This window comes from Sceloporus occidentalis, unplaced genomic scaffold, assembly GCF_023333645.1.
Source record: "Sceloporus occidentalis isolate IW3139 unplaced genomic scaffold, rSceOcc1.0.p SCAF_1, whole genome shotgun sequence".
Classification (NCBI taxonomy): domain Eukaryota; kingdom Metazoa; phylum Chordata; class Lepidosauria; order Squamata; family Phrynosomatidae; genus Sceloporus; species Sceloporus occidentalis.
Genome location: NW_028316981.1, coordinates 150,575,798 through 150,588,314, shown reverse-complemented (window position 1 = coordinate 150,588,314; position 12,517 = coordinate 150,575,798). Strand labels below are relative to the sequence as shown.

Sequence of the window (12,517 nt, the reverse complement as noted above, 5' to 3'; positions counted from 1 at the left end):
TCGAGCGCACAACTCATTTTTCCCCTCTGTTCACCCGTCATGCATAAGCGAGGGACGTGAGTTTCAGAACTGCTAAAACAGAGGGAGGACTGTATATATACCCAACTCTCTTCCATGCCAGCATTCTCTGAAGATGCCAGCCACAGATGCAGGTGAAATGTCAGGAAGAAATTCTTCTAGAACATGGCCACATAGCCTGAAAAACCCTAAAAAACCATATCTATTTATTGGTTGTCACTGTGCATATTGTGATTTGTTAGTCTTTAAACTACTCTCCCAAGTTGACTAAATGTTATAATCCTGAGTCAAAGGATCATACATTTATTTACTAATTCATATATGAGTCCAGCACTACGCAAATATACTGCTGAAGAGAACAAGTTATGAAAGAAGTAGCATTAGATTTGGTTCTCTGCAGTTAAGACGCTCACTCTGACGATCGCAAGGTCAGCAGTTTGAGACCCAGGAGCCATGTGACAGAGTGAGTTACTGTCACTAGGCTCAGCTTCTGCCAAACTAGCAGTTTGAAAGCATGTAAAACTACAAGTAGATAAATAGTTGCCACTTTGGTGGGAAGGTAACAGCATTCGGTGTAGTCATGCTGGCCACATGACCATGGAGTTGTCTTTGACAATGTTGGCTCACTTGGCTTAGTAGCGGAGATGAGCACTGGCCCCTACAGTCAGACACAACTAGACAAACATGTCAAAGGGGAAAGCTTTATCTTTTACTTTAAATTATGTCATACTGTTGAGATAACTCTATATTAAAGTTAATTATGGCATCACTATCTGATTGAACTTTCACAGAAAGACCTCCAGATCCACTGAAAGCTGTTCTTTTATACAGATGCTAAAAATGCAACATTCATTGCACAATAAATTGTAATGTCCTTTATATTAAATACTTATCTTCCTCTTCCCTTAAAAAGTTTAAAGTGGTTGACATGAAGCCGAGTAGCTTCCCATGAAGACAATTACACTGTCTACACCTACTTACTTTTGTCATTGTTACAACACTAGGGGCCCCTGCATTATTCACCATTGCTAAAAGACTATAGATATCTCCTTCTTAACTTAGAACCCAGTTCTTTGCGTTCATTTTATTCAAACAGGTTTTGGATCTGTCCTGCAACATTTAAAAAGAAATCCTCCAAAAGCTGAACAGAAAAATGTATAATCTAATATTGTATCTTCTTGATTTAACATTATGACCAGTATTCTATGTTAGCTACTTAGTTAAGTATACTTAACTAACTAACCTCTCCTGGGCCAACCCCACCCGCAAACCAGGCAGAAACATCAGAAATGTCATGCTCCAATTGCCTGCAGAATGGACCTCCTTCTCCCAATGCAACTGCTGCCTAGTACATAAATTGAGTGAGTTATGATCGTGGCAAGTGCTGCAATTGTGACTAAGTAGCAGATGTGAATATGGAACAGCAATCCAGATTTATTCATTTGTAATTGTTCATTATTCACTGTACTGACAGTATTGCCAGAATTGTAACTCCCCCCCCCCCCCCAAACTTACTTTGCTGAGCTTCAGCTGCATAGGGAAAAGGAGATCCATTCTGCTGGTGATTGGAGCATGAGTAAATTATATTTTTGTTAGGTTTTTTTTTTTTTTTTGGGGGGGGGGGGGAGGCCAGGAAAGGTATATACTTAACTAACTAGTCTATTTAACTAAATAACTGATATAGAATATTGGTTTATATTCTTAATTGTCCTGAGGATGAGCTGAAACTGTGCTTGGTAAGATCTAAATCTGGAACAAACACAAATAATAACTTCCCTTTGTTCTGGCGTGGATCTATCTGTGTACATTAACTGACAGAAGAAGCACCATCTGTAGACTGAGGGGTGGTGAAAGTGATTCCCCTCTATGTGCACCCTTTGTAGATTCACAAGATGATGCTTCCATTCCCTCCTTTGCCCACCTGACCCAGACCTGTAAGCTACTCCAAAACAGCTCCAGAGGATCTCCCTGGGTCCACTTGTGGGGTTTCCTTCACTGAATGTAACACAATCAGATGTTGGCCTCTGCAGCGATGACACACACTGTTGTCTGAACACCCAAACTTGTTATAACATAAACCAACCCATTACCATTGGATATGTGATGACAAAGGCCACCCAGCCAATGAGTAAGAAGGTGCTCAGGACGACTGTGGCCATGTCCTTCAGAATAGAGTCAACAGGAGCCTCTGGTCGGAGGCTAGTCTGGCTGGGGGTCTCTCCATTATTCTTTGGCAGAGGAGGAGGAGGTAAATTGTTTGTAGAACTCCCAGTTATATCAATTGCCTGAATGGACAAAGGACTCTATTAGTTCAGAGGCTTTAATGAAAACCACCATTAAACTCATATCCATGGTGGGTGTCCAGTCATTTATATCACACATTAACTAACAAAGATAGTTCTCAAAAAACAACAACATTCAATTACATAACCCAAAACAAATTTACAGGCCTCTAAGGAAAGAGAACAAAAAGTGGCCAAAATAGCAAAATGTTTAGTAAGGAGAACATCATGATATCTAAAATATATTACTGGTTTATTTGGGTACTCTAAAGATATCTGCACAATTGGCAAAAATTAGGGCAGATATCCTGCTAGGAATTTACATAATTAGAAACTGGCTTATGATCATGTAAAGGTGAACTGCAATGCTATGCAATACTCATCTTCTCAGAAGAGGAGCAGATAAGTAGCTAGATCTCAGGGACCATTACACAATTGGAACCAACAGCATGTATGTCGTGGCATGGTCCCCATTGCAATGGCCATCAGAATTCTATCAGACACATTGTGCAATGGACACCAGAATGCTATGGGACTTATTGTACAACAGAACCTCCCAATGTCCAACAAAAGAGCATGCAGGACACCCTGATATGCATCATTGTAATTCACTAGGTTTATGAATCCTGTCAAGGACATAGCTATGGCATTATAAAATTATGGACTGTAGTCTCTGATGCAGGATCTTGGCCTGTATTTGTATTATTATATTGAGTTGGATCCATGTAGACTTAAAACTGATACACTGAAATTAATGGGATTTTTGAAAATCCTATTAATTTTCAAAATGAAATTACACTATGAAAAAGCATCCAAGATCTTACAGTTCATAATCTATTTCAGTGTGCTTCAAGATATATGATGTCATGGACCATGGTTCCATATTTATGCCACACTATTAACATATTTGCATACTTTCCTGGAAAGTTACTACAGCCCTGGTCCACTGACTACCACTTTGAATAGCACTGCTATAGTTCATATGTACTTACTGGAACTTGTGAGCTTTCAAGTAATTTTGTAACATTTCTCAACCGATTCATTATGTCTATATAGCTATATTCACATTCCATTCTTAAGAAGGGCCCCTGGAATCTCCTTCACTCTAAAGGACTGAGCAGGACCACAGCCATTTAGATACAGCAATACTGCTGTATCTAGATGATGCTCTCAGACTTCCCACTGGATCCATAAACAGACTTTTGAGATTACTAAGGAGGATGCCTGTGCACCTTGTGTCTTTCTGTTCCTTTCTAACAGCCACATCTGACAGAATAGCCCTTACATTGCTCCCAGCAGACATATCCTCTGAGGCTCTGATCATAGGCTTACCAGTAGTCCCATATCAAGATATAGGGTGCATGAGATAATGGCTCATATTCTACAACATCTACTTATTTATGTATGCATAGCTGCTTGTGCGTGTGTGCTGTGCCCCAGGACTGTTTGTTTGTTTTTTTCTGCCATCTCTGCACAGCTGTGCAACTCCTGAGGAGCACTCAACAACTACACCACCAAGGAAGCCAGGAACAGCTGTGAGGAAGAGGAGGGGCGTGCTGGTGAGAGCAGCACCTTCAAAAGGCGCCCTCCTCACTCTGACCCCAAAGGACGCTGCTTGTGTGTGTGTGCTGTGCCCCAGGATTGTTTTTTTTTTCTGCCATCCCTGCACAGCTGTGCAACTCCTGAGGAGCACTGACCAACTACACCATAGCTTTCTACTTGCGCAGCTGTGCAGTCGTGCAGTAGTAGTGCCCAACCCCAAGGACAGGCATGTGTGTGTGCTTTGTGCCCCAGGACTTGGTTTGTCTCTCGACCCCTGTGCAACTGGGCAGTGCCTGCGGAGCACCGGACCATCTACACCATCTAGTTGTATTAATTGTGTTGTGTAGCTGTGGGGTGGGATGGTAGTGGGTGAGCACATCGGCCAGAGGAATGTGCCTATTGTGGGCTCTCCTCCAGGTACTGACTGTGTGACTGCTTAGGGGGGGAATGTTGTATGGCAGGGACGACTCTGATGGGGAAATGGACGGTTCTGTTAAGTTAGACCTACATGACGGAGCTCCAATTGAAGTAGTGTGGGGCAAGGGGAGATATAGCCGTAGAAGGGTGGAATTACGACATAAGGGAAGGCAGGATTGATGCTTAATACCTATTCTGCCTTTCATCCACCCTCCTAACCCAAAAGAACCGAGGGTCAATCCAACTGTACCACTGACCCTGTCCCTGCTCCTGTGCAATGTCAGGTCAATTAAGAATAAGACCCACATCATTCACAATCTTTTGGAGGATAAGAACTGTGACCTGGCTTGCATTACAGAGACCTGGCTGGGGGCTGAGAGCAATGCAGTGTGGGCACAAACTCTTCCAGCCGGGTATACTGTTAAGGAGCAGAACAGGATATGTGGGCGGGGGGGGGGGGGGAGGTGTTGCCATAGTCCATAAAAATACTCTTACCTTAACCAGGAACCCCATCCGGAAAACGGACTTCATCGAGTGTATTTACCTGACCTTGAAGGCTAAGGATAGTCTGGGGATCCTGTTGGTCTACCGTCCACCCCGTGGGCTAACAGACTCCCTGGCCGAGCTGACACAGCTGGTCTCGGGACTGGTGCTGGAGTCTCCCAGACTTCTGGTTCTGGGAGACCTCAACATCCCTTTTGAGGCCGGCTCACAAAATCTAACAGGTGCAGCTCGGGAGTTCATGGCTTCCATGATGGCCATGAGCCTATCCCAGTTAGTCTCGGGCCCAACGCACTGCGCAGGTAATACGCTCGATGTTGTCTTTAGTACGGATTCGGACACTCCGTGGGCAGAGGTAGATGGTACCTCTGCTCTGTCATGGACGGATCACTTCCTGGTTGAGGTTTGACTTAAGGCAACTACCCAAATCCCCCCCAGGGGTGGAGGACCGATTAGGATGGTCCACCCTCGAAGGCAGATGGAACCCAAAAGGTTCCAAGAAGCCTTAGAGGGGTTTATGGTTGGATCTGGCGGCGATTCTGTTGATGCCCTGACTAACATCTGGGACCATGACCTCTCCAGGGCTATACACAATATCGCTCCTAAGTGTCCTTTCCGGCCCGCTTCCAATAGGAAATCATGGTATACTGAAGATCTCCGGGAAATAAAGCAGGTCGCGCAACAACTAGAACGCAGCTGGTGGAGACACCAGAACTTATTCGACAAGACACTCCATGAGGCTCTTTTGAAGTCCTATGGAGTGGCATTAAGCGCAGCAAAGAACTCCTATGCTGCGCGTATTGCGTCTGCGGAGTCACGTCCAGCAGAGCTGTTCAGGGTGGTTAGGGAGCTGACTCAGCTTCCTCCCACTCTGAACCCTATTTTAGAACCAACTAGGGCCTGCTGTGACGATTTCAACAACTTCTTTGCAGATAAAATCTCTCAGATAAGAGCTGATCTTGATGCTGGCATTTCAACAGAAACTATAGGAGAGGTATCCAGAGCTTCCGTGGACTTTATTAAACTGGATCACTTTGAGTTTGTTCATACCGATGAAGTGGACAAGCTTCTTGGAAGCGTTAGGAAGACGACATGCTCTCTCGATCCCTGCCCTTCTTGGCTGACCATCCAGGGTGGCGATGCTGTAACACTATTGTTACAACGTATTATCAACGCATCATTCAGGGAGGGAAAATTTCCATCAAGTTTAAAGCTAGCAACAGTCAAACCGTTGCTCAAAAAGCCCTCCTTGGACCCCCTGGTAAGGAACAACTATAGACCGGTCTCATTGTTGCCATTCTTAGGCAAGTTCTGTTTTTGAGTGAGAGGGTGTATGAGATCTGAAATTTACAAATCCTATCCCGACCACTCCCCACTATCCAGTTTTTTAAAACACACACACACACACAAGATAAACTTCTCCATGCTGCTACTTCCCTAATGAATGTGTTAACAAAAAACATTTTATTTACAAACCTCTTCAAAAGCAGCTTTGTCAGATTCTGCTGGGATCACATTTTCATGTCGCTTTGGCAAATTACTTGGAAATTTCTCCAGGATCTTGGTTGGAGCCGATAATGGTGTCTCATGGTGCCCTTGAAACAGAAATATGTTTTCTATTATTCTCATAGAAAAGAAATGGCCAAGTCACATCATTTGATAGTAGGCTGTATTTAACTGGCTTGATAATATGGCGACTCAAGGCATTGCTGGCAACAAACTTCTAGATAAGGCCAAATATTTGTTTTTTATTCAGTATTCTGCCAGCAGTAACGAGTTTATAAGATCTTTGCAAGCAGGACATGAAAGTGACAACAGCCCTTTCTGATGGGTGGGGAAGACCTGTGGCCCTCTAGATGTTATTGGACTACAATTCCCATCATCCCTACTCACCATAGCCCATTAAGGACAGTATGAATTGCATTCCAACAACATCTCAAGCTGTCCACATTACTCATCTACCCTCTATCAGTTTATCCAAATCTGTTCTGAAAGCGAACAGTCGTCACTACATAGCCACTACATGACTACAATGCTACAAGGCCCCTTCCCCTCCACCACTCCCTTCTCCTTTTGTGTTGTGTCTTTTTAGATTGTAAGCCTGAGGGCAGGGAACTGTCCAATTAAAAAGATTGTATGTACAGCGCTGTGTAAATTTACAGCGCTTTATAAATAAAGGTTAATAATAATAATAATAATAATAATAATACATGTTGTGGGAGCAGATTTTGTAAGTTGAATACTTAGATGCTCTGTACTTACAAAATATTTACTATTAAATACTATTAAATATCTTCTAATTTGCAAATGAATGCAAAGGCTATGAACAGAATGTCTACCTATTCAAGTTTTAGTTCACACATTCATTCTTACGATAGCATATAATTTCAGATTCTAAAATCTAAAACTAGAAGTACACTTTTGCTAATAATCCATACAAAAGACAACTATACTGTTTTGTCCTTGAGCTATTTTACATCCCTTATATATTAAAAAGTGACAAAAATATGTAAATATAAATGGTTGTTGAACTCCCATATGAACTTTTATGTTGCATTACTTTATTACTTAGGGCCCATACAGACAGGCCAAAATAAAGCTGCTTTTGGTCACTTTGGAGGTATGCTATTCAAATACGGCATGCGTCCTAAGAGGCCGTAAGCCATACCAAAGCAACACTCCAGTCCTTAGGACTGCAGTGTAGCTTTGGCACAGCTTCTAGCCTCTTAGGATGCATGCATCATTTAAACAGCATACCTCCAAAGTGACCAAAAGCAGCTTTATTTTGGCCTGTCTGTATGGGCCCTTAGTTATGTAGAACAGGCACTTTACCGAAACCACTTTACTGAATTGCAAAGACAAGTAACAGGGCATCAGCAAGAGTGCCTGATGTGCACTGAACCAATGTGATATGCATCACGACCACTGCACATTGGTCCTGTTGTGCATTGGGCTCCAATGTGCATTAGACAATTTGCTGGCTCTGCTACACAGTCATGTAACAGCAGCTTTTTAAAGGACATTAGACAGCTGCCCAATACTAATTCCTGCATATGTAAGTCCACTTATGAAGATCTAAGGCTTGAACAGCAAGTTTCGTCTTGCCTCACAGCTGTCTCGCAGTGGATGTGCCATCGGCGTTTGAAGCTCAACATGTCCAAGACAGAGCTTCTTGTCTTTCCTCCTAAGCTCACCCTTCAACTCTCCTTTTCTGTCTCTGTGGACAACATTTCTATTCAACCAGTCCAGCAAGCCCGCAGTCTTGGTTTTATCTTTGACTCTTCTCTGTCGTGTATCCCTCAGATCCAGATCACAGCCAAGGCTTGTAGATTCTTTTTGTACAATATTGCCAAAATCCGACCATATCTCTCCGCCTCTACTGCCAAGATCCTGGTCCATGCCCTAGTGATCTCACGACTTGATTACTGTAACGTCCTCCTGGCTGGGCTTCCTCTTTCTCACCTCCGTCCTTTAATCTCTGTCCAGCATTCAGCTGCACGCATTATCACTTCCACCCACCGCGCTGACCACATCTCTTCTGTGTTGGCATCCCTTCACTGGCTCCCCCTCCCTTTTCGTATTCAGTATAAGCTCCTGCTGTCAACATTTAAAGCCCTCCATGGACTGGCCCCTCCTTACTTATCAGACCTTCTTTCTCCTCACCTTCCCACTCAGGCCCTCCGTTCTGGTAGTCAAGGTCTGCTGTCCCAGCCCAGGATTTCCTCTGCCCCATCTCGGATTTGCCCCTTTTCACTCGCTGCCCCTCACTCCTGGAACCTTCTTCCCCCGCGAACAAGAGCCATCTCTTCTTTAACCAGCTTCAAAACGGAGCTGAAGACCATCCTGTTCAGAGAAGCCTTCCCAGGCATTGCATAATTGTCGCTTACCATTGCATAATTGTCGGTTACTATTTGATGTTCTTTTGGTGCCTGTTTATCAAACCATTTCCTGTATTGCTATGTACTGTATATGCATTATCCTACTTGAGAGTATGTATTTTCCCTGGAAAATGGTTAACCATCCATTATGAAGCCAAGCCCTCCCTCCAGTCCATCTGCCTTGGTCCAGGCCTTGGAGGTAGAGAGGAACTTCTGGACCTCTTACCCTTTCCCTCCCCACCACTCTCTTCTCCTTCTGTGTCATGTCTTTTTAGATTGTAAGCCCGAGGGCAGGGATCCGTCTAACTAAAAAGATTGCATGTACAGCGCTGTGTAAATTTACAGCGCTTCATAAATAAAGGTTAATAATAATAATAATAATAATAATAATAATAATAATAATATGTCCCCAGCAGAATTCTGTCCATGTTTCACCAATACGCTCCTTATTCCCTATCTTAATTTTACATTTTTCCACCAGAGGGCACTACAATACAGAAGAAGTTGGATGTTTACCTATTAAAAGCCAGTGATTTCTCAAGTAGTGGAGACTGTTCTTTTGTTTAAATCCAGATGAGAACTTCAGATCAGTACTTGGAGTGATAACGCACTCTTCAATGGTGACACCATGTGTTTTCGGACCCTCAATCAGAGGTATGGGACTTCCTCGGGGCTATAGAAAGAGAGAAATGTGTTGATACTGTTCTTTGGACCCAGCAATACAGCATCTACTTTTTACAAAGCAAAACAAGCAATTTTTAAAATTTCACTGGAGTTTAATTTCACATTTTGAATCTCAGATGTCTATATTTATATAGATGAATGAAGGCCTCCATGATATTGCTAGCAAACAGATAAGAAGCTCAAAGATTATGGGCCATAAACTATGTCCATTACTGACATAAGGTGAAGCACCAAGAAGCCCTTCCCATATGCAGGGGATCCATTCCGGACCACCACCCCCAGCATATGGGGAAAGAGCGTATGCTCAAGCCCCATAGAAAATAATGGGGTGCATGCTCACAGTGGTGCGCAATGTAGTTACGTACCCCATTACTTATGCTGGGGCTTGCCTTCCGCATAAGCTCAAAGCCGTGGAAGGCAAGCTCGCCAATGGGGAGGGCCGACTATATTTTATTGGTACTTTGGCTTATTAATTCAAGGTTGGATTTGAATTAGCCCTGCTCACTGAGAGAGAACAAGATGATCTCTGTGCCTTCTATGAGGAGTTTTTCACTTAAGTGATTGGTAAGATACTAAATAATAATAATAATAATAATAATAATAATTTTATTTATATACCGCCTTTCCGAAAGATCAAGGCGGTTTACAAAATTCCAGAAACAAATACATAACACATGCAGACTAAAATTCACTCCCTTATCCCTTAACTAAAATACAATCATTAAATTATAATTTAAATTAACTAAACCTTTAAAATGAGTAAGATTAAAATAAACAAAGTTAAAATAGGCAGGCATGCAGGGGACATTTGGGGCAACCAGAGGATGACCTGCATCAATGAGCAGGAGGATCAATTGGGGAAGACCTGCCGGAAGAGATCCGTCTTGATGGCCTTCTTAAATGAGAAGAGTGGTAATATGATGGATCTCTTCCGGCAGGTCATTCCACAGTTTAGGAGCGGCAGCCGAGAAGGCCCTCTGGGTAACCACAGCCAACCTGGTCTTTCTTGGCTGCAGTAAACTCATCCCAGAGGACCTGAGTGTGCAGGGTGGATTGTGTGGAAGGAGGTACTCCCTAAAGTAAGCTGGACCAAAGCCATGAAGGGCTTTAAAGGTTATCACCAACACCTTGTACTGCACCCAGAAACTAATTGGCAGCCAATGAAGCAATTTTAATATGGGTGTTTTGAACCACTTGAAGTTTCCGAACTAGGTACAAGGGTAGCCCCATGTAGAGTGCATTGCAGAAGTCTAGTCGAGAGGTTACCAGCACATGTACTATCATTTCTAGGTTCCCTGGTTCCAGGAAGGGACACAGCTGGCATATCAGCCAAAGCTGATAAAAGGCATTCCTGGCTGTCACATCTATCTGAGCTGACAACTGAAGGGACAAGTCCAGGAGTACCCCCAAGCTACGCACATAGTCCTTCAGGGGAAGTGTGACCCCATCTAGGACCGGTTGACAGATCTCCATACCTGGATTTGGGGTCCCTATATTAAGTACCTCCATCTTATCTGGATTCGGTTTTAGTCTGTTTTTCCTCATCTAGTCCATTACTGCCCTAAGACATTCATTCAGAGGAGAGATGCCGTCCTTAGTTACTTCAGCAGTTCGGGACATGGAGAGAGATATCTGGGTGTCATCAGCATACTGATAACACCCTGCCCCATGTCTCCGGATGATCTTGCCCAGCAAGAACTGATTATGACTAGTCACAGCTTTGGGAACAATTTTAAAGTAAAATGATGTAAAATAATTTACTCTCCAGCTTTAAAGTGGCAGAATTGAGACAATTCATTTCTCATGGTGGCTAGCATCTTGTTCAGCAGTTTCAAGATTGTAAAATGGATTTACAATCTCCTAATGACTGAGGATTCATGTTTACAGTCATGACTGAATGTGACCCGCAAAAGCTACCTTTGCAGCCTGGCAGTGCCCCAACTGAAACATTTCCGAGGTGCTGCAAATGGGTGTGTGCGTGTGCGCATGCTGCAATGCTCTCCCAGTTGTAAGGCACCTTGAGAAAAGCAATTTTGGGAGGCTGCTATGGGTTCTCTCCAGCTTCCTCTTCTTGATGTGCCACATGACTGGGAGAGAGCTACAGACATCATTTCCCAACACCCCAGTCTCCATTACCTTGGAAACTCTTTGGATGGGTCCCTATCAGCCTGAATGAATACATTTTAAGGGGGCTTCTGTGGCATTGTAACTGTCATGGCCAACCAAGAGCAGGTCTTGGAGGATGAGGAGGAGGATGCGATTACTCCAGTGCAGGAGGAAATGGAGGCTCCACCAGGTCCTAATTCTGCCCTGCCAGATCCCAGCCCTGTCCTCCCAGCCCCAGAGGACGAAGCTCAGCCAGGTCCTAGCACTGGAGAGATTCCTCTTGAGGCTCAGCAGCCTAGTGGTGACTCTGGGGAAGAGCTAAGCCTGGAGGTACCTTCCTTTAAGCAACGCAGGGCTGAGAGTGCTTGCGTGTGTCAGTCCAGGAGAATTGCTGAGAGACAATTGGCAAACAAGCCTCAGCTGGCACTGAGAAGAGAGTCTCCTACTTAACCACCTGGGAGACGCCGACTTGGTGCCAGAGTTTATTGCAGTATCCTTCTGTGCAATTACTGTCAGCACTGGCTCCTTGCTCCCTGGAACCCTTGTTTGCCTTGAACCCTTGACTTCGGAACAGACTGGACTCTTGTTACCTTCTGGCTGCCCTGACCTTGGACCGAACTGACTTCTGTGGACTATGGAATCCTGACCTTGGCTTTGTTACTGTGGACTAACCGAAAGGCCTGTAGCCTGCCTTTTAGCTCCTTTCTTGTTAAACAATCCTTATCAGCATTTGTTTGGACTTGTGCTGGCTGTAGTCCAGGACAGAAACTGTGATGACAGAACTCAATTTTGTAGTTCTGCTCATCTTGGGCATGAGGGAGCGATCAGGCAGACCCAGCAACATCAGGGACTGCCTGAAGGAAGAGGCCCCTCCCTCCTCAACTGTCATCTCAGCCTCAGAGGGAGCCATCAGGCAGACCCAGCAACATCAGGGACTGCCTGAAGGAAGAGGCCCCTCCCTCCTCAACTGTCATCTCGGCCTCAGAAGGAGCCATCAGGCAGACCCAGCAACATCAGGGACTGCCTGAAGGACGAGACTTCTCCCTCCTTTAACTGTATTTTGTATTGTATTACGATTTTACTGTACAC

General features: G+C 44.1%; 1 protein-coding gene across 1 annotated transcript in view; it reads right to left on the bottom strand.

Moving 5' to 3' along the window:
• Positions 1–12,517, bottom strand: part of LOC149322406 (serine/threonine-protein kinase/endoribonuclease IRE1-like) — an 88,465-nt gene that overhangs the window by 17,307 nt on the left and 58,641 nt on the right. The window contains exons 10-12 of the mRNA XM_089527040.1: positions 9,155–9,311; positions 6,237–6,355; positions 2,109–2,303 (exon numbers count right to left, since the gene is read on the bottom strand). Of these exons, the coding sequence (XP_089383166.1) occupies positions 2,109–2,303; positions 6,237–6,355; positions 9,155–9,311 (471 nt within the window). The remainder of the gene's footprint in view (positions 1–2,108; positions 2,304–6,236; positions 6,356–9,154; positions 9,312–12,517) is intronic.